Source organism: Petromyzon marinus, unplaced genomic scaffold, assembly GCF_048934315.1.
Source record: "Petromyzon marinus isolate PM22_M1 ecotype Great Lakes invasive population unplaced genomic scaffold, UKy_Petmar_22M1.pri1.0 PM_Scaffold_77, whole genome shotgun sequence".
Lineage (NCBI taxonomy): Eukaryota > Metazoa > Chordata > Hyperoartia > Petromyzontiformes > Petromyzontidae > Petromyzon > Petromyzon marinus.
The window spans coordinates 66384-89309 of NW_027423685.1; the positions used below are offsets into that span (position 1 = coordinate 66384).

The following is a 22926-nucleotide window of genomic DNA, read 5'->3' on the forward strand; positions in this document are numbered from 1 at the left end:
TTTTGCAAGCGTAGAGAAGGAAGGGAATTACCGTGGCCGAGAAGACCTGAAGCTTAGTGCGGAGTCACAGACCAGGTAGCTTCCACACAGCGTTACGCAACCGATGAAAAGATATTGCCGCTCGACTGATTCTGAGTGAGACCTCTGCTGTCAAACCGAAGCCGGTCATGAGCACACTGCCCAGGTATGGGAAACTCTCCACTCCCTTCACAACCGCCGCATCACCGATTGGGAGTTGTGGGGGTGGAGTGCCTGATGGTAAAAAATACCCAGGCAGGTGCTTAGTTCTGGTGGGGCTGATGGTAAGGCCCCACCTCTTAGTGGCACGCTCCAGTTTCAGCAGCAGCGCTTCTAACTCCTCCTCTGAGCGAGCGGCAATTACCAAATCATTGGCATACATAACGTGGTTGACCAATAGGGAGCCATCCCTTGACCGCACCCGGGCATCGAACAGCCTCCCATTGTATCTGTTCCAGATGGCAATTCCTCTGGTACAGCCATCAAAGGCTTCACGAACTACGTGGTTGAAAAAGATGTTAAATAATATGGGAGCCAGAGGACATCCCTGTCGCACTCCAAGGTGAACAGGAAATGGCTCCGACTCCCGGCCACGTAGTTTTACCCGGACCCGCTCACCATCATGAAGGTCCTTAATGATTGTGAACAGGGGGTCAGGGACTCCGAAAGCACGAAGAACAACCAGGAGCCCAGGCCTACTGATGGTATCATAGGCCTTGACCAGGTCAATAAAGCAGAGAAGTAGGTCTTGTTGGAATTCCCTACACCTCTGCTGTAGCAAACGGACAGAAAATATGGCATCTGTGCAGGACCGCCCTATCCTGAAACCACATTGGGGCTCCGCAAGCCTCTCCTCAGCGTGCCTGGCAAGGCGATGTTGAATAATCCTTGCCAGGACCTTTCCCGGCACACTGAGGAGTGAGATGCCCCTGGAGTTGTTACAGTCTGTGCAGTCCCCCTTCTTAAAGAGGGGGAGTGAGACCTCTGTTGTTAAACTGGAGCCGGTCATAAGCACACTGCCCAGGTATGGGAAACTCTCCACTCTCTCCACAACTGCCCCATCACCGATTGGGAGTTGTGGGGGTGGAGTGTCCGATGGTACAAAATACCCAGGCAGGTGCTTAGTTTTGGCGGGGCTGATGGTAAGGCCCCATCTCTGAGTGGCACGCTCCAGTCTCAGCAGCACCGTCTCCAACTCCTCCTCTGAATTAGCAGCTATTACCAAATCATCGGCATACATAACATGGTTGAGCAATAGGGAGCCATCCCTTGACCGCACCCGGGCATCGATCAGCCTCCCATTATATCTGTACCAAATGGAGATTCCCCCGGTACAGCTATTGAAGGCTTCACGAACTACGTGGTCAAAATATTTGTTAAATAATGTGGGAGCCAGAGGACATCCCTGTCGCACCCCAAGGTGTACAGGAAATAGCTCTGACTCCCGGCCACGTAGATTTACCCGGGCCCGCTCACCATCATGAAGGCCCTTAATGATCGTGAGCAGGGGGTAAGGGACTCCGAAAGCACGAAGAACAACCAGGAGTAGATTTAAAGCTTTCGTGACTGCTAGGATCCATACTCTTTGGTTCTATTGGGTAAAGTCACGTAGGTGAAAATAAAATAACTAAAAATCACGACGTTTCGGCTGGAGGACAGCGCTGGAGTGGAAGAAGCCACGCTTAGATCACGACCTTTAAGCTAATCCCTCAGTTATTTCAATGCTAAATTATCCTGTTTGATGTGTACTAGGTGCCTCTGTGGATGTGTAGGCTTTGATTTTACATAGCCATTTCTGTGACCAGTCACAAGCTACTCACTCAGCTATTTCAATGCTAAATTCTCCTGTTTGATTTGTGCTGGGTGCCTCTGTGGATGTGTAGGCTTTGACTTTACATAGCTATTTCTGTGACCAGTCACAAGCTAATCACGCAGCTACTTCAATGCTAAATTATCCGAACCAAACATTAAACTAATTTTCAATGGTACAGTATATTTTTTTCAAGTAGTGGTATCCCAAACTTTCGCAGCAGCTTAAATTCCCTTTTCACACCATCAATATGCAAACTCCCCCTCCGCCCCTTGCCGGTCTGCACATGTTCACCCCCTCTACACCGTTCATCATGCTAAGTCTGCCAAATAAATGCTAATTTTTATGCTAATTCCTTTGTCAAGGCGCTCTGTTTCTTCTCACACAGCTTAAAGGTCGCGGTCTGAGCTTGGCTGTGTTCGCTCCAGCGCTGTCCTCCAGACAGTCTCGTCCCTTCACCTGATGAAGGCCACTTGTGTTGTGGCCGAAACGTCGTGAGAATTTTATTGTGTTATTTTAATTTATTAATTTATTATTTTATTCTCATTCTACGTGACTTTACCGAAAGAACCAAAGAATAGATTGACAGTTCTTTTGTGTTTCTTCCATTTGCGAATAATCACACCAACTGTTGTCACCTTCTCACCAAGCTGCTTGGCAATGGTCTTGTAGCCCATTCCAGCCTTGTGTAGGTCTACAATCTTGTCCCTGACATCCTTGGAGAGCTCTTTGGTCTTGGCCATGGTGGAGAGTTTGGAATCTGATTGATTGCTTCTGTGAACAGGTGTCTTTTATACAGGTAACAAGCTGAGATTAGGAGCACTCCCTTCAAGAGTGTGCTCCTAATCTCAGCTCGTTACCTGTATAAAAGACACCTGGGAGCCAGAAATCTTTCTGATTGAGAGGGGGTCAAATACGTATTTCCCTCATTAAAATGCAAATCAATTTATAACATTTTTGACATGCGTTTTTCTGGATTTTCTTGTTGTTATTCTGTCTCTCACTGTTCAAATAAACCTACCATTAAAATTATAGACTGACCATTTCTTTGTCAGTGGGCAAACGTACAAAATCAGCAGGGGATCAAATACTTTTTTCCCTCACTGTAGGTCTTGTTGGAATTCCCTCCACCTCTGCTGTAGCAGACGGACAGAAAATATGGCATCTGTGCAGGACTGCCCTTTCCTGAAACCGCATTAGGGCTCCGCAAGCCTCTCCTCAGCGTGCCTGGCAAGGTGATGTTGAATAATCCTTGCCAGGACCTTTCCCGGCACACTGAGGAGTGAGATGCCCCTGTAGTTGTTACAGTCTGTGGGGTCCCCCTTCTTAAAGAGGGGGACCACCAGGGCATCCTTCCAATCCTGCGGAACCCGTCCAGTGGTCCAGACTGTTGTTATGATGTCATATAGGGCAGTCTGTGCACAAATGCCACCCTCCCTTAGCATTTCGCTTGGGAGATCATCTCTGCCCGCTGCCTTTCCTGGTCTCAGACTCCGGATCGCCTTCAGTACTTCCTCAACAGATGGCACCTCAGCCAGCCACTCACAGGGGGTGACTTCTTCCAATATTTGAGGCACCGCAGCCTCAGCAGGGTCATCCCCAATTTGTGCCACGATGTTTTCCTGGCTGAGGGGTTTCCCCTCCCCCAGGACCTCACAGAAATGCTCAGCAAATCTGCAAACCTGTTCCTGGGGGTCAGAGATTGGAACACCGTTTTTTCCCCTAATGATGGTAATAGGTCTGGCGCTGCAGGTTACTTTTGTGATGGAGTCAAATAGAGATTTGTGATCGTGGGCCACTGAGGCAGACTCCATCTCCTCAGCAACCCGCGACCACCACCCATTCTTGCAGCGCCTCATGGCTCTCCGAACCTCCGAGCGAAGGCTGCGGTAAGCCTCCTCATTCTCTGACGTGGGATTCTGTAGCCGATGACAGTGGGCCCTGTCGCTTTTTCTCAACTATCCTGAATACCTCCTCTGTCAGACACGCAAGAACACACACACACACACACCATCCCCGCGTCCCACCCCCCCCTGCTCACCTTGGCCATTAGGCTGGTGCCGAAGCCGCCCTGGTAATTGTTGGCGGCAGGGACGCCCTCCATGACGCCGGGCACCGGGTTGTATGCCTCGCTCGACCAGCAGCGCCCCGAGCTCATGTTGAGGATCCGCGCCAGAAGCTTGGGGTCCAAGCCCAGCCTGAGACACAAACAACAGCAGCGGACTTGAGAACACAAGTGCAGTACCACCATGGCCTGTCATCACTGTTCATAATCGTCATAACGCATCGCTATGATCATCATTATCAGGCATCGCTATGATCATCATCACGCGTCGCTATCATCATCACGCGTCGCTATCATCATCACGCGTCGCTATCATCATCACGCGTCGCTATCATCATCACGCGTCGCTATCATCATCACGCATCGCTATCACCACCACACGTCACTATCAACACCATCACGCGTCGCTATCACCATCACAAGTCGCTATCACCATCACGCATCACTATCATTATCATCACGTGTTGGTATTACCATCACTCATCACTAGCACCATCACGTATCGCTATCACCATCCCCCATCGCTATCACAATCACACATCGTCGCACCTTATTCCGAGGTTCATAGCTTCAGACGTCCCGATCATGCTGATCGCCAGCAGCATGTTGTTACAGATCTTGGCTGCCTGCATATCAGGAACAAGCACCACAGCAACAACTGAAAACGAAGTTTATTTTACCAGGTTTAAGTCCCGGCTCAGCTACTTAGCTCTTTTTCAGAAGCGACCTGGCTATATCACGAATGATAGTTCAACAAAGTGAGCTCATCATAATCACCACGTGGACATTTAGAGCAGCAGCCAAATACTCGAAACATGTGACGTTGATTCTAAACTTGGAGGGAAAAAGCGGAGGACCCAGAGAAAAATCCACACGACCACGGGCATAGAGAGATGCAAACTCCAAATCCAGACTTCTCCTATGAAGCCGCATCTTGTTTTCATAATGCGAATTGTATATAAGGTGATGAATGTATAAGGGAACACATTGTTTTATAACGCAGATGCGAATAACGTGATTGAGTGCACGGAACTACGTCGCGCCAGTAGGAATAAGCGGTTTATAGGTGTAGCATCATCGCACAAGGCATTTGGATGCTGCTGTATGCTTCTAGATGCTACCCACACGCCTCAGTCTTTGTTCGGCCTACGTACGCATCTTGCGTGTGATCAGGGACTGTGCATTACCCCCTATCTCATCTATAAAAGTCATTTTTTGTCCGTCTGTTTGTCTGCGCACGCGCGCTTGCGAGAAATTTGGCTCTCAAACGGTGGGGTTTATGTCGAAAAAGATTTGCCAGGCAGCACGCCGTAAGCCCCGCGGTGGGCAATCACTATGCCGTTTTCCCGTCACTCACCTTCAAAATAGTTAAAATAGCGTTATGAGGCGATTTTTCTTTATTTTTGCCGCCCACCGCAGGACAAAGCACGCAATTGCACATGCGCGAAACGCTGACAGGAGTTGCCCCTAGCAACGCAAACACGATCGCTAAAAATGTTCATTCGCGTTAACAATGCTTAAAAATATATACACACAACGCTGAGGTTCATTCTTCACAGTCTTACAGTGAGGGAAAAAAAGTATTTGATCCCCTGCTGATTTTGTACATTTGCCCACTGACAAAGAAATGATCAGTCTATAATTTTAATGGTAGGTTTATTTGAACAGTGAGAGACAGAATAACAAAAAAATCCAGAAAAACGCATGTCAAAAATGTTATGAATTAATTTGCATTTTAATGAGGGAAATAAGTATTTGACCCCCTCTCAATCAGAAAGATTTCTGGCTCCCAGGTGTATTTTATACAGGTAACGAGCTGAGATTAGGAGCACACTCATAAAGGGAGTGCTCCTAATCTCAGCTTGTTACCTGTATAAAAGACACCTGTTCACAGAAGCAATCAATCAATCAGATTCCAAACTCTCCACCATGGCCAAGACCAAAGAGCTCTCCAAGGATGTCAGGGACAAGATTGTAGACCTACACAAGGCTGGAATGGGCTACAAGACCATTGCCAAGCAGCTTGGTGAGAAGGTGACAACAGTTGGTGCGATTATTCGCAAATGGAAGAAACACAAAAGAACTGTCAATCTTCCTCGGCCTGGGGCTCCATGCAAGTTCTCACCTCGTGGAGTTGCAATGATCATGAGAACGGTGAGGAATCAGCCCAGAACTACACTGGAGGATCTTGTCAATGATCTCAAGGCAGCTGGAACCATAGTCACCAAGAAAACAATTGGTAACACACTACAACGTGAAGGACTGAAATCCTGCAGCGCCCGCAAGGCCCCCCTGCTCAAGAAAGCACATATACATGCCCGTCTGAAGTTTGCCAATTAACATCTGAATGATTCAGAGGACAACTGGGTGCAAGTTTTGTGGTCTGATGAGACCAAAATAGAGCTCTTTGGCATCAACTCAACTCGCCGTGGTTGGAGGAGGAGGAACGCTGCCCATGACCCCAAGAACACCATCCCCACCATCAAACATTGAGGTGGAAACATTATGCTTTGGGGTGTTTTTCTGCGAAGGGGACAGGACAACTTCACTACATCAAAGGGACGATGGACGGGGCCATGTACCATCAAATCTTGGGTGAGAACCTCCTTCCCTCAGCCAGGGCATTGAAAATGGGTCGTGGATGGGTATTCCAGCATAATGACCCAAAACACATGGCCAAGGCAACAAAGGAGTGGCTCAAGAAGAAGCACATTAAGGTCCTGGAGTAGCCTAGCCAGTCTCCAGACCTAAATCCCATAGAAAATCTGTGGAGGGAGCTGAAGGTTCGAGTTGCCAAACGTCAGCCTCGAAACCTTAATGACTTGGAGAAGATCTGCAAAGAGGAATGGGACAAAATCCCTCCTGAGATGTGTGCAAACCTGGTGGCCAACTACAAGAAACGTCTGACCTCTGTGATTGCCAACAAGGGTTTTGCCACCAAGTACTAAGTCATGTTTTGCAGAGGGGTCAAATACTTATTTCCCTCATTAAAATGCAAATCAATTTATAACATTTTTGACATGCGTTTTTCTGGATTTTTGTTGTTATTATTCCGTCTCTCACTGTTCAAATAAACCTACCATTAAAATTATAGACTGATCAATTCTTTGTCAGTGGACAAACGAACAAAATCAGGAGGGACGATGGACTTGCCACAACAGTCTGTGAAGGCTACACTGAGGAGCGTGGTGCTCTGCATCTCCGTGGGAGTGAGGGAGTGAGGCAGCGAGCGAGCGAGGTGCGTGCTGTTACCTGCCCCGTGCCCACTCCCCCACAGTGCACCACGTTGGCCCCCATGCAGCTCAGCAGCTCCTTGGCGGCGTTGAATTCGGCCTCAGGACCGCCCACCATGAAGGTGAGGTTCCCAGCCCTTGCCGCCCCCACTCCTGAGCTCTCGCAAAGACAAAGATCGCCCACCAACCCCCGCGTGTGTAGCCTCAGCAGACGTATCAGGTGTCCACCGCGTCACGTGACGCATACATAGCAAACACGTCATGACACGTGCACACACACACACGTAAAACATACACTCACTCGTATATACGCACACATACACGCATACATACATACACGTACTCAATGATTCACATGTACACTCACATACGTAGGAAGAAAAAATAAAATAAAAATAAATAACGTTTCGATCGCAACAGAAGCAATCGTCATCAGGTGAGTCCGATGCAGCAGGAAAACTGCTGCAAACAGGCGAGAGAGCTGCCGTGACAAGAGGTTATATAGGTCTGAGCTGGGAGTAACCCAAGGGTAAGTGGGCGGGGCTGGAGGTGGAAGAGAGAGGGGGCGGGGCAGAAAGTGGGGCTGTGGAGCTGCGTGTGAGACATGGGGGGAGAGATCGGCGGTAGGGGGGAGAGAGAGGAGGGGTTTGGGCAGAAATAAAAAGGGGGAGGCAAGGGGGGGGGGGCGAGAGAGGGGGTGGGGCAGAGATAATCGGTGGTAGGGGGAGAGAGGCTGTGTTAGTGATGTTAATGTGAGAAATTAGCATGTTAATGTAAGATCGCAGAGGGGCCTCAAGACGAGGGCCCGGAGGTGGCTGTGTTAATGTGAGAGATTAGAATGTTAATGTAAGATCGCAGAGCCACCACCAAGTCGAGGTCGGCGCGCGGAGGTGGCTACGTTGGTGTGAAAATATTTTAAACTGTTAATGTAAAATTAAGAGCTACTCCCGCTTCCGCCTCACGAGGGAGCACCCCCCGTGTCCCCTGCTGCCAGCGTCTCCGTGGGAGGGCCCCGGGCTGGGCGCCCCCGCGAAGCTGCCAGCACCCCCGGTGAGGCTGCTCGCACCGTCTGCGCCATCCATGGCAGTAACAGAGGAGGGGAGGCGGTGGAGCTGGTGGCCGTGCAGTTGCACGTGGCTACCTGTAATTTGGCGCTGGTTAATAACGTCCTTCCAATGGTTGCTCAGCTTATACCATCTTCTCGGTTGAAGTTGTCTCTGTGTTTATATATCTGGATGGCTTCATAGACAAATCTTTGATGGTAGCACGAAGGTTTGCAGAGTACCTTGGTCTTGGAAAAAACTATATCGTGCGAGCCCACCGCGTTATAACAATGATCAGCCACTGCAGAGGCATTGGTTCTGCCATGTTTCAAATCTTCCATGTGTTCGCGAACACGGTTCGAGACATGTCGTTTAGTTTCCCCAATGTAACTGCTGCCGCAGACACAACTTAGTTTGTAGACACCAGAGTATTGCATGTCAGAAATGACATCCTTCACCGATGGGATCAGATCACGGATTTTGTGTACTGTATTGAATCGGACCTGAATCTTGTGTTTGTTTAAGATTTTGGAAATATTTTTAACCACTACACTACTCCTCCCCACTGAGCTCACAACCGCACACTCGCGCACGCGCGCGCACACAAACACTCACTGCAGAACAGGGAGAGAACACACACACACTCCACACAGAAGGGCACCCAAGTCGTGAATCGAATCCAGGCGCTTCTCGCTGCCTGCCGCCTACACGAGTGAGGGGATGCACGGTGGGGGTGAGGGAGGAGGCGGACCGCCAAGTCTCACCCCCAGAGACCGGCGCGTCCATGAAGACGGCGCCGGCGCGCTCTGCGGCGAGCGCCGTCTCCTTAGAGACGAGCGTGTCGATGGTGCTTGAGTCGACAAGCAGCGAGCCCTTCCGCACACTCCTGCAAGCGCGGGGGCGGAGTGGGGTCGCACACATGGGAAGGCCGCCGGCAACAGTCAGCCCATCCACAATCATCGTCGTCATCACAGATCATCATCGCCACATGTCATTGTCACAATCTGCTTGTTGTTGCGTTTAGTTTGTGGTCCTTCCCTCGCATGTCCGATTAAGGAGGGTTGGCTACGTACAGTGCAAAAGAAGTCCAACATACGTGCAAACATAGATTCACAGACCCACTCACACAGAGACCCAAAGACTCGTACAGAGACCCATAGACGACTCGCAGAGACACCCATAGACTCGCACAGAGACCCATAGTTTGTTGTCCTTCCCCCGCACCTCCAATTAGCAAGGATGGCTATGTAGTGTGCGAAAGAAGTTCTAAGCACGTATATATCAATACCACAAATCATTACATTGTCACCATCATCACATCTCCATCATCACATATCACATCATCACATATCATCACTACACATCATTACATTTCTATACCACACATTATCATCACAAATCATACATGATCGTAATACATCATCATCGTCATCTGCCTCTTCCTCAATCCACTTCCAAATCTCACAATCTGTTCCTTGCCTGTCACTCTGCGATGCATCTTGACCACCGGCCACCATACACACCGTGTGTGTACTATGCGAGAGTACACTGTGTTCGCTAGCTGGGTATAGTGGACTTAGTGAGAGTGCTATGTGAGCGTACACCAAAACACTCTGAGAGGACAGTGTGTACTATGTGAGTGTACACCGTCTATACTACGCGAGTGGACACTGTGTATACTGTGAGAGTACACCGTGTGTGTACTATGTGAGTGTACACCGTGTGTATTGTGAGAGTGGACACTGTGTATACTATGTGAGAGTACACCGTGTGTATTGTGAGAGTGGACACCGTGTGTACTATGTGAGTGTACACCGTGTGTATTGTGAGAGTGGACACCGTGTGTGCTATGTGAGAGTACACCATGTGTATTGTGAGAGTGGACACCATGTGTGCTATGTGAGAATACACCGTGTGTATTGTGAGAGTGGACACTGTGTATACTATGTGAGAGTAAACCATGTGTATTGTGAGAGTGGACACCGTGAGTGCTATGTGAGAATACACCATGTGGATTGTGAGAGTGGACACCATGTGTGCTATGTGAGAGTACACCATGTGTATTGTGAGAGTGGACACCATGTGTGCTATGTGAGAGTACACCATGTGTATTGTGAGAGTGGACACCGTGTGTGTTATGTGAGAATACACCGTATGTATTGTGAGAGTGGACACCGTGTGTGCTATGTGAGAGTACACCGTGTGTATTGTGAGAGTGGACACCGTGTGTGCTATGTGAGAGTACACCATGTGGATTGTGAGAGTGGACACCATGTGTGCTATGTGAGAGTACACCATGTGTATTGTGAGAGTGGACACCGTGTGTGCTATGTGAGAGTACACCGTGTGTATTGTGAGAGTGGACACCGTGTGTGCTATGTGAGGGTACACCATGTGTATTGTGAAAAGGGACACCGTGTGTGTTATGTGAGAGTACACCATGTGTATTGTGAGAGTGGACACCGTGTATACTATGTAAGTGTACACCGTGTGTGCTATGCGAATGTACATTGTGTATACTGTGTGCGTACTTGAGGATGCCGCTGGGCCCCGTGTAGGCCTCGGTCACATTGGGGCTGGACGGGAGCATCGTGATGATGCGATCGGCGCGTTCCGCCACCTCCGCAGGAGACTCCACGATCTACACGCAGATAACAACCAGCTGTGTGTGATGATCGACATCAGTTGGGTAAAAAGAAAACCGTCAGCAGTTGTGTTTGATAGCATGTCCTCCTATATCAAACTATATGTTACAAAAAGGATACAAAAGCACGATAAGAGTGCTAAGTATAGGAAACATGAACAGATCACTTAAAACATATAAACAAATGAACCTAAACTATTTTTTGTATCTTACCCAGTAAGGCCCACTGAGCTATTAGCTTATTTTTCAGAAGTTACCTGGCTATCGTAAATGACAGATCAACGAAGTGGCTTATCCTGTGGACATGTAAAGTAGCCAAATAGCTCTAAACAGATGACGTTGATTCTAAACGTGGAGGGGAAAATCAGAGGACCTGGAGAAAAATCCACGTGACCACGGGGAGAGAGAGACACGCAAAGTCCAAATATACAGCAGGCTTCAGGGTTGGGATTGAACCCACGATCACCTGCATACAAGGTGAGGTGGTTAACATCTCGCCACAGTGGCACTCATCAACACATTTGAAAGGTCGTTAAGATCTGCAGATTCCACCCTTCTGTGCATACCTCGATCCTAGCTGCGTTCCTGGGGTGAGCGGCCACTTGCTATGGCCACGCCACCGTTGTGGAATTCCCTACCATTGGAAATTCGTTCATACGATAGTGTGGATACTTTTAAGTCTCATTTTGAAACACATCTTCTCAATCTTGATTTGAAGCTTTCGTGACTGCAGGAATCCATACTCTTTGGTTCTTTCGGTAAAGTCACGTAAGAACCAAAGAGGACATCTTCTCAAGTCAGTTTATTCTATTTAGTTTCTCCTTCTCTCTTGGCTTTTCGTTTATCCGTATTCTTACAGGGCGCCTTGAGACATTAGTGGAAGGCGCTTTGCAAATAAATGTAAATTATTATTAGCCGTCCCTGTGTGGCAACCGTTGCTGTATGTGTTCCCAAGTCAGTAACTGGCGGGTGATTTTTCAGCATTGGCATGTGGTTGTGGCCAATACAAGTTATGTTGTGTGTGTTTAGCTATGGGAAGAAACTGGAGATCCCAGAGGAAACACATGCTGAACAGGGGGAGAATGAACTCCACTCATTCTCTCTCACTCGACAGAACCACGGGGAGAACATACAAACTCCACTCACTCTCTGTAGAACAGGGTAAGAACAAACTCCACTCACTCACTTTCACTGTGCAGAACAGGGGGAGCACATTTCAACTATACTCACTCTCAATCCCACACCCACTCGCACATATACATAGATACACACTCACCGAAGCACAGGGGGAGAGAACACACAAACTCCACGCAGAAAGTGGCACCCTAGTCGGGAATCAAACCCAGGAACTTCTAGCTGCGATGGCTTGCGAGCGTGAACTGCTTGCACTCCACGTTAAAAGAAGGGGCAACGGTGTTGCTCTTGCACCTGCGCGCCACTGTCCTGCAGGTCCTTGCAGGCATCCGGAAAGACGTCGCAGGCAATGACCGGGTAGCCGTGCTTGATGAGGTTCTTGGCCATGGGGTTGCCCATGTTGCCCAGACCGACGAATCCCACGGGCGTCTTGGAGGCCATGCCCCGCCGCGACACTGGCGAGAATGCAGGCACACGAAGACACGCACACACAGATACACACAAAAGCATATCAAAATCAAAGATCCCCCAGTTAGCCTTTAACAGACCGTTGGAGGCAAGTGCTATTCACGAGTAGCACCAATGAAGGTCGGCATGGCACATGAGGGGTGGCTGGCAAGCACCATAGCCGGCCACCTTCATCTCCCCAGTGCCGATGTTATCCGCCACGATTATCGGTCGTGAGCAGGAATCGAACTCGGGTCGCCGGGTTCATGGTGTCAGTGCGCTTCTAACCGCTAGGCGTGGGGGCCGAGGTAATCAGGAGAAGCAACAACCCCAGCCATAACCCTAAAGGTGCAGCTCTGAAAGTGCCTGCCGGAAGAATGGGCCACCCCCACTAGAAAGGGAGCTCTGAAGGGTGAATTTCTTCTGCCTTTAACAGGTATGCAGGGTGCCACGGTGGCGAGATGTTAATTACCTCGCCTGGTATACAGGAGGTTGTGGGTCCGATCCCGACCCTGATGCCTGTTCCATATTTGAAGTTTGCATGTCTCTCTTTCTCTCTCTCTCCCCGTGGTGGTCATGTGAATTTTTCTCCGGGATCCTCCGGTTTCTTCCCCAAGTTTTTTAATCAACGTCACGGGTTTAGAGTATTTGGCTGCCGCTATAAATTTCCACACGACGATCCTCTTCATTGAGCTATCATAACGTGTGATAGCCAGGTCGCTTCTGAAAAAGAACTACTACATAGCTCAGTGGGCCTTACCTGCTAAAATAAAAAATAGAAGAACTGCCGAGCTCCCGTGGTGCACTGCTGCTGGCCAGGCAGAGGCGCTAGGTGGGTTGGATGGAGGGGGGGGATATTCGAGAAACTTGCTCCCTAGTTTCAACCGAACTGAACCAGCGAATTATGGATTGCGAAACAAGTGCGCTAACCATTACACCAAACAGCAGCAGCATCCCTGTGTGTGTATATGCCTGGGGAGCAGCAGCGTATCGGTTAGCGCGCTGTTCACTGAGAAGTTAATATTACTGAAAGTGGAGCAAGTCATTAAGAGGTGTGGCATTACAATTAGCCCCACCAAAACAAAGCAGCTGCCTGTATATTTAATGTCATCAAATACTCCACCCCCTCAACTCCCACTGAGTGATGTGGCGGTGGAGCGGAGAAGTTTCGATACCAGTGCAGTGTGCTTAAGACCAGCTCTGGTTTGGCACTGGAGGTTTACACTGAATTATTCGAGCAGGCAATATCTTTGCATCAGCTGCTTAACCCTGTGTGGAAGCTACCTGGCCCTTCACTCCTATACAAAGCGCCGGATCTTCTCGGCCACAGTTATGCTCTCCCTTCTCTACACTCCGGCAAAGTTAAATTCCATTAAAGGAACATCTGCACCAATAAAATGCAGCAAGCTGGCAACAGTGGGGAGCAAAGCTGGTACACCCACCAGTCATCTCAGTTGGTCAACCCATGATACCTGGGTCAGTCCCGGGACCTGCCAACAAGCCCTCCAACATTTCACATGGTCTCAAAGTGCACCTAGCCTGACACAGGCGCTGTGGTGACACTGCCACCATCACCAGTTAATGGTTAATAGCAGCTGCTGTTGTTAATTGCAGAGCCTCCAAGGATGAAGTAGCCCATCCCTTGCGATTGCGAGCTAACCATTAGACCGCAGAAGCTCGAAAGCTGACTTGACTTCATTACAGTGAAATGGGGACCATGCCATTGGCACACTGGCAATGCATGCGCTTGCCTGGCCACAGCTTACACAGAATGCCGCGTCAAGGACGTGACCTTGCGACAATCGCTGCGGTCACCCCGCGGTTCGTGTCCTCCTCACGCTTTCTATTCCGAGGTGGAGAGATGCAAGGGGTGAAACTTACACGGCTAACCCCATTTGACTGCATTTGTTTAAGTTCATCAGGGTGTCCGCCGTGTCACGTGACACACACATAGCAAACACGTCATGACACGTACGCGCACACATATACATACACACACTGGCATATACGCGCACATACATTAACCACTACACTACCGCTCCCCACACAGATACACAAAGATAAACACACCAGGCTACATCGACACAACAACCGCAATTCGCCTCTAGGTTGCCGTAACGTCACCACGGTTCCTGTGGCAAGCTAAGTGCACTTTAAGGCCACGTGAAGTGTCGAACTCCTGGTGGAAAGAGGTCACGAGACAGACCCAGGTGCCATAGTTTGACTGCGATGACTGGGAGATGTACCACCCGTGCACCCCTAAATTCGCATATACTCACACATACATACACGCACTCATTCTTAAACATATACACTCACACCTATACTCAATCACAAAAGACAAAGATCTCCAATATAGCTTGAACAGACTTAGGGCAAGTGCTGTTTGCAAGCACCTATGAAGGCCGGCGGCACTGCACGAGGGGGTCGGTGGCCAGCACCATGCCCAGCCTTCGTGGATGTTTACATATCACACCAGGTACTCATTTGAGGCCGAGTTGTCCTCAGGGAGGGACCATAACCGGTTCAGATAATTGAAGTTGGGTCGCCAGCATACTAACCGCTACACTACCACTCCCCACTCACTTCACTGCTCACCACCAAACGACTACACTGATGTACTTACTGGTAATCAATGAGGTACAACAGCTCATACACTCAGATTAAAAGCACGTAGTGAAACACACACACGTAAAAAATACGAAGATGTTAAACATATTAGTTAAACAAAGATCCTTCACGCGCTTTGGACGTGAACGTCCATCCGTAGCTCTAGCCAGTCAGCCAAACTTTATTGACAACCTCCAATCAGTCAGTCAGAATGCGCACTGTGCCTAGCGTAGCCACCCAGAAAAACGTATTGTTTACACATATATACATAACAAAATAATTTATAAACTAAACAATTTTTAGTTTTACCAGGTAAGGCCCAAAGAGCTGCGATGTAGCTCTTTTTAAGAAGCGACCTGGCCATCACAAATGATGATAGCTCAGTCAAGTGGCTTATCATCATCACGTGGAAATTTATAGCAGCAGCCGAATACTCCGAACGCGTGACGTTGATTTTAAATGTGGACGGGAAAACCCGGAGGAAGCGGCCACCGGGAGAGAGAGACACGCAAACTCCAAATACACAGCAGGCATCGTCAGGGTCGCAGATCGAAACCACGGCTTCCTGTATACCAGGCGAGGGAGGCAACATCTCCTATCCACTGTGGCGCCCGGGTTTCATACACTGCATAAACACAATGAAGTGCATACACACAATGAAGTGGTTGCATACTCGCAGGGCAAAGAGGGAGTGTGCGGGCCATCTGGAAGGAGCGCAGTTGGACAGAGTTGTAATGAGAGATCTAAAAGAGTGGGGGAGACTGGCACGTCCATGCTTGAGTGGGCCCTGGTGAGGCTCTCATTGGGGCCCCGTGAACTTCACTCGCACACGTGCGGCGAGTAACGCAAAAACGGTCGTCACCGCATCATCGCGTGGCGCTTTCAGATGCTATATACACTACACTATACAGCATACTACACGCTACACTATACACTACACTCGCCGTCGAACAAAGACGGTGGTCACTACATCATCGCGTTGCGCGTTCAGATGCGCTGCTTCTGCGGCCGTCTGGAACGCTCTTCTCTTCCGATATTAGGAAGCCGACTGGGAGCTGTGCTGCACTTTTAAATCAGCGTCTAGATTGAGAAACTCATTTCTTTAGAGGTGCTGCTTCTTGTTGTGTTTAGTTTGTTGTCCTTCCCCCAGCGACACCTCCGATTAGCGCGGTTGCTATGTACGGTGCGATAGAAGTTCACAATACAAGCTACTATACACAACACGATACATTACACTGCTACACTACACCACTATACTACATTGACAAACTCATTTCTTTAGAAATGCTTTTTGCGTTTCGTTTGTTGTCCTTCCCCCAGCCGCACCTCCGGTTAGCGCGGTTGGTTACCTACGAAATAAGTTCAACATCCGTACACAGAAACTTTGTTGACCACTACATCGGTGTGGCAGTGTGGTGGCCGTGTAATGTGGTGGTGGTGAATAGTTAATGGTGGTAACCAGTAGCGGTTACTCGTGGTGAGTGGCATAGCAGAGACTGCCTTGCCGAAGCAAGCATTGTTTTGTTGTTTTCAAACCGGCATAAATGTATGTAGAGTACATCTTCTTATATATAAAAGTCTCCGCGTGCGCGCGCTTGCGGGGGATTTGGCTCTCAAACGGTGGAGTTCAAGTCCGAAAAAAAATACGAGGTGGCACGCCCCGAGCCCCCTGCTTGGTATAGGCTATTCCGTTTTCCCAGCCGTCAACTTTAAATTAGTTTAATTAGCGATTTAGTGCCATTCTTATTTTAATTATTTACTTGCTGCACGAGCTTGGCCGTACCAACTGACGCCAATTGCGTGGGGGGGGCCCTGCCAAGTGATGCACATTAAGTCGAGCTCACGGCCACACCACGGCACTCTGTCACGTGAGTACTTTGTGCTATAGAGTCACTAAATATACTGATATAGTCAGCATGTACTCCTGTAGAGTCTATAAATACTGCTGTAGAGTCCATTAATACTGCTATAGAGTCAGCATGTACTACTGTAGAGTCGATATCTACTGCTATACAGTCAGCATGTACTACTGTACAGTCCATTAATACTGCTATGGAGTCAGCATGTACTACTGTACAGTCCATAAATACTGCTATACAATAAGCATGTACTACTGTACAGTCGATATATACTGCTATAGAGTCAGCATGTACTACTCTACTCATAGCAGGTACCACCACTGTCGCTTGCCCTGCTGTAATCATAGCTTACACCACAGTATACATGCACTGCTGCAGGGAAAGCAGGTACCACCACAATATGCACTGCTGTAATCATACCAGGTACCAGCACATTCGGTATGCACTGCTGTTGTTAAACCATGTACCACCACAGTATGCACTGCTGTTATCATAGCAGCTACCACCACAGTTAGTATGCACTGCTTTTGTAATACCCGCTACCACCACTCTCAGTATGCACTGCCTTTGTGATAGCAGGTTCCACCAGTCACTAGGCGCTGCTGTAGTGATACCACAAACCACCACAGTCGGTTTGCACAGCTGTAGTCATAGTGCATACCGTCGTGGTGTGTGTGCGTAAGTCCATGTATGTGTGTGCGTAAGTCAATGTGTGTGCGTGATGTGTGTGTAGAAAACGACTTTTTTATTTAAGTTACTTCTTTCACAGTAATAATGCCTGCGTCTGAGTCCATGTGTGTGTGTGTGGGTCGATGTGCATGTCTGCGGCCATGTGTGTGTTTGAGTCAATGTGTGTGTGTGTGCGTCGTTCCATGTCAGTCAGTGTAAGTACATTTCTTTCTATGTGTGTGTTTTTTGGTCCATGTGTGCGTGTGAGTCCATGTGTGTGTGTCTGTACGTACATGTGTGTGTGTGCGTGCGTACGTCCATGTGTGTGCGTACGTCCATGTGTGTGTCTCAGTACATGTTGGTGTGCCTCTATGTGCGTGTGTCAGTCCATGTATGTTTGTGTGGGAGTCTATGTGTGTCAGTCGATGTGTGTATGGCAATGTGTCTATGTGTTACAGTCCATGTGTGTGTGTGCGTCGATATGTATGTGTGTGGGTAAGTTCATGTCTGTGTGTGTGAGTCTATGTATGTGTTAGTCGATGTGTGGCTGTCAGTCGATGTGTGTGCGTGGGTCCATGTGTGTGTGTGTGTGACTCCCTGTGTGTCTGTAAGTCCATATGTGTGTGTGTAGGTCAATGTGTCTGTAAGTCTATGTATGTGTGTGTCACTCGATGTGTGTGTGTGTAAGTCAATGTGTGTGTGTGACTTGATATGTGTGTGTGTCAGTCCATGTGCATGTGTGTTCGTCGATGTGTGTGCGTGGCTCCATGTTAGTCAGTGTTAGTCCATTTCGTTGCGTGCTGTAGGTCCATGTGTGCGTGTTAGTCCATATGTGTGCTTTATTCACTTCCTCAGGGCCTATGATACCATCATTAGGCCTGGGCTCTGGGTTGCTCCTCGTACTTTTTCCAGTCCCTGACCCTCTGCTCACGATCCTTAAGGACCTTCATGATGGTGAGCGGCCCCACATCAAACTACGTGACCGTGAATCAGAGCCACTCCCTGTACATCTTGGGGTGCGACAGGGATGTCCACTGCCTCCCACATTCTTTTACATATATTTGGACCACGTACTTCGTTAAGCCTTCAATGCCTCTACCGGAAGAATTCACATCTGGTACAGATACAATGGGAGGCTCATCAATGCCCGGGTGCGGTCAATCGATGGCTCCCTATTGGTCAACCACCTTATGTATGCCGATGATCTGGTAATTAATGCTCACTCAGAAGAGGAGTTGGACGCGCTGCTGCTCAACCTGGAGCTTGCCACTAAGAGGTGGGGCCTTACCATGAGCCCCACCAAAACTAAGTACCTGCCTGGGTATTTTGTACCATCGGACAATCCACCCCATAACTCACAATTGGTGATGGGCCAGTTGTGGAGAGTGCAGAGTTTCCCATACCTGCCCAGTGTACTCATGACCGGCTCCGGTTTAACACCAGAGGTCTCACTCTGAATCAGTTGAGCGGCATTATCTTTTCATCGGCTGTGTAACACCGTGTTGAAGCTACTTGGTCTCTCGCTCCGCACAAAGCTCCACGTTGTCTCGCCCACGGTCATTCCCTCCCTTCTCTACACTTGCGAAACTTGGACCCCCCTAATGCAACATTTTCGCCGGTTACAAACATTTAGGCTGGCCTGCCTACGATCCATCCTGGGTTTAACCAGGCTGGATTGTGTGATGAGCTCACAAATACTTGAAAGATCTGGACAAAGTCCCATTGGTGACCTCCTATGCCAGGCAAGGCTGCGTTGGCTGGGCCATGTAGCCTGCATGCCCAGCCACCGCATGGCTAAACACCTTTTGTTCCGCCGGATCGAGGCCTCTAAATGGGCGCGGCACAGACTAGAGAAGAGATGGAGTGATGTACTACAGGACGATGTGCAGCTGAGGGGACTTGCGAATGACTGGTACCAGCGGTGTCAAGGTCGGTATCTGTGGAGGAGCCTCGTGAAGGACGCTACAGGCCAGTTGGAGGCAGTCGGCCTCCAACAACAACGGAGGGCGGAGGGGCGACACTCACAAGAACGAGCGTTGCACCATGTGGCTAAAGCACAGCAAGTTAGCAGGGTACAGGGCACAGGTAGTGTATCTGCCAGTCATCTCAGTCGACCTGTGCCATCTGGGTCTGCCCCGTGACCTCCTGCCAGCAGGTGTTCGACACTTCACGTGGCCTCAAGGTGTACATAGCCTGCCACAAGCGTTGTGGTGATGTCACTGCCACTTCGTGGCGAATGGCGGTTGTTGTTGTTGTTCAATGTATGTGTGAGTCGATTTGTGTGTGTAACTACATGTGTCTCTCAAGTCGATGTCTGTGTGTGTGAGTCCATATGTGTTTGCGTGCGTGTAAGTCAGTGGGGTTTCTATGTGTATGGGTCCATGTCTGTTTGTAAGTCCATGTGTGTGTCTGCCTTTTTCGCCCGGGCAATGCCGGGTACTATCCGCTAGTTGTTTATAATTAGTGATTTGATTACATTTCCTTTACTTTGCACTCCAATCGTGTGAATGTGCAGTGTTGTTGTAACGTTCTTACCCCGTGCCCTTACTGGACGTGTGAAAAAGAGCTTTATAGCTCTTTTTATTTCAGCTTTATAGCTCCTGCAGTATAAATTGATGACCAGTGATTGGTGAGTACATTTAGTGCAGTCGTGCGGTGGTGAAAAAAAGGTTTGATTTTGTGGTAGGTGTGTTGTGGTTGTTGTAGTGATTGTGGTTAGATGGTAAATGTAGTGATGGTGGTTGCTGTTGTAGTGGTGGTTGTAGTGGTTGTTGTAGTGGTGGTTGTAGTAGTGGTTGTTGTAGTGGTAGTTAGTGGTTGTTGTAGTGGTTGTTAGTAGTTGTAGTAGTAGTTGTTTTAGTGGTTGTTAGTTGTTGTAGTAGTTTGTAGTTGTTGTAGTGGTTGTTGTAGTGGTTGTTGTTGTAGTTAGTTGTTGTAGTTAGTGGTTGTTGTAGTGGTGGTTAGTGGTTGTTGTAGTGATAGTGGTTGTTGTAGTGGTGGTTAGCAGTTGTTGTAGTGGTGGTTAGTAGTGATAGTGGTTGTAGTAGTTTGTGGTTGTTTTAGTGGTAGTTGTTTTAGTGGTTGTTAGTTGTTGTAGTAGTTTGTAGTGGTTGTTGTAGTGGTTGTTGTTGTAGTTAGTTGTTGTAGTTAGTTGTTGTTGTAGTGGTGGTTAGTAGTTGTAGTGATAGTGGTTGTAGTAGTTAGTGGTTGTTTTAGTGGTTGTTAGTTGTAGTAGTTTGTAGTTGTTGTAGTGGTTGTTGTTGTAGTAGTTAGTTGTTGTAGTTAGTGGTTGTTGTAGTGGTTGTTGTTGTAGTGGTTGTTGTTGTAGTGGTTGTTGTTGTAGTGGTTGTTGTAGTGGTTGTTATAGTGGTAGTTAGTGGTTGTTGAAGTGGTGGTTGTAGTGGTTGTTGTAGTGGTTGTACTTAGTGGTTGTTACAGTAGCTAGTGGTTGTTACAGTAGCTAGTGGTTGTTGTAGTAATTGTTGTTGTGGTTGTAGTGGTTGTTGTAGCAGTTAGTAGTTGTTGTAGTGCTTGTTGTTATAGTGGTAGTTAGTGGTTGTGGTAGTTAGTGGTTGTTGTAGTGGTAGTTGTAGTAGTGGTAGTTAGTGGTTGTTGTAGTGGTAGTTAGTGGTTGTTGTAGTGGTTGTTGTAGTAGTTGTAGTGGTTGTTGTGGTAGTTAGTGGTTGTTGTAGTGGTAGTTAGTGGTTGTTGTAGTGGTAGTTAGTGGTTGTTGTAGTTAGTGGTTGTTGGGTTTGTTGTAGTTAGTGGTTGTTGTAGTGGTTGTTGTTGTAGTGGTTGTTATAGTGGTTGTTATAGTGGTAGTTAGTGGTTGTTGAAGTGGTGGTTGTAGTGGTTGTTGTAGTGGTTGTACTTAGTGGTTGTTACAGTAGCTAGTGGTTGTTACAGTAGCTAGTGGTTGTTGTAGTAATTGTTGTTGTGGTTGTAGTGTTTGTTGTAGCAGTTAGTAGTTGTTGTAGTGCTTGTTGTTATAGTGGTAGTTAGTGGTAGTTAGTGGTTGTGGTAGTTAGTGGTTGTTGTAGTGGTAGTTGTAGTAGTGGTAGTTAGTGGTTGTTGTAGTGGTAGTTAGTGGTTGTTGTAGTAGTTGTAGTGGTTGTTGTGGTAGTTGTAGTGGTTGTTGTGGTAGTTAGTGGTTGTTGTAGTGGTAGTTAGTGGTTGTTGTAGTTAGTGGTTGTTGTGGTTGTTGTAGTTAGTGGTTGTTGTAGTTGTTGTAGTGGTAGTTAGTGGTTGTTGTAGTTAGTGGTTGTTGTAGTTAGTGGTTGTTGTAGTTGGTGGTTGTTGTAGTGGGTGTTGCTGTGGTTGTTGTAATGGTTGTTGTAGTGGTTGTTGTGGTTGTTGTCATTGTTGTTGTAGTTAGTGGTTGTTGTAGTTGTTGTAGTTAGTGGTTGTTGTAGTGGTAGTTAGTGGTTGTTGTAGTGGGTGTTGTTGTAATGGTTGTTGTAGTGGTTGTTGTAATTGTTGTTGTAATTGTTGTAGTTGTAATTGTTCTTGTAGTTGTTGTAGTTGTTGTTGTTACCGAGTCTGGAGCCGCAGGCTCGAACCGCTCCCGCGCCCCTCACGAGCAGCGCCGCCGCCATTGCTCGCTCAGTGGTGGCCACAGGCGAGGGCCTCGCGGTACCTCTCCTCCTCCTCGCGTGCAACAACAGCAGCTGTAGCAGCTGTCTCCTCCTCCTCGCGTGCAACAACAGCAGCTGTAGCAGCTGTCTCCTCCTCGCGTGCAACAGCAGCAGCTGTAGCAGCTGTCTCCTCCTCCTCGCGTGCAACAGCAGCTGTAGCAGCTGTCTCCTCCTCCTCGCGTGCAACAACAGCTGTAGCAGCTGTAGCAGCTGTCTCCTCCTCGCGTGCAACAGCAGCTGTAGCAGCTGTCTCCTCCTCCTCCTCGCGTGCAACAGCAGCAGCTGTAGCAGCTGTCTCCTCCTCCTCGCGTGCAACAGCAGCTGTAGCAGCTGTCTCCTCCTCCTCGCGTGCGACAGCAGCAGCAGCTGTAGCAGCTGTCTCCTCCTCCTCCTCGCGTGCGACAGCAGCAGTAGCTTTAGCAGCTGTAGCAGTGGTGCAGGATCTCGATAGCTGCTGCTGCTGGCCTGGACGAGAGAGAGCTGAGACAGAGACACACAGAGGGTGGTTGTTGTAGTGAATATTGAACAGGGAGAGTTTGTGTCGCTACTCGAGCTGCTGTTGCTGCTGGCCTGGACGAGAGAGAGCTGAGATAGAGACACACAGAGGGTGGTAGTTGTAGGGAATGTTGAACAGGGAGAGTTTGTATCGTTACTCGAGCTGCTGCTACAGTGGTTTTATTGGGGTCCGCGGCGAACGCGTTCCGGGTCGTGACCTACGCCGAGCGGTAACCGCCATCGTCCCCAACCACGGCATCAAATC

General features: G+C 48.6%; 1 protein-coding gene across 1 annotated transcript in view; it reads right to left on the reverse strand.

Moving 5' to 3' along the window:
* The window catches only part of HIBADH (3-hydroxyisobutyrate dehydrogenase), a 30158-nt gene extending 7232 nt beyond the window's left edge, over positions 1-22926 (reverse strand). Inside the window, exons 1-7 of the mRNA XM_032977985.2 lie at positions 22067-22926; positions 12242-12402; positions 10701-10810; positions 8934-9055; positions 7146-7279; positions 4443-4519; positions 3870-4026 (exon numbers count right to left, since the gene is read on the reverse strand). Of these exons, the coding sequence (XP_032833876.1) occupies positions 3870-4026; positions 4443-4519; positions 7146-7279; positions 8934-9055; positions 10701-10810; positions 12242-12402; positions 22067-22127 (822 nt within the window). The 5' untranslated portion in view covers positions 22128-22926. The remainder of the gene's footprint in view (positions 1-3869; positions 4027-4442; positions 4520-7145; positions 7280-8933; positions 9056-10700; positions 10811-12241; positions 12403-22066) is intronic.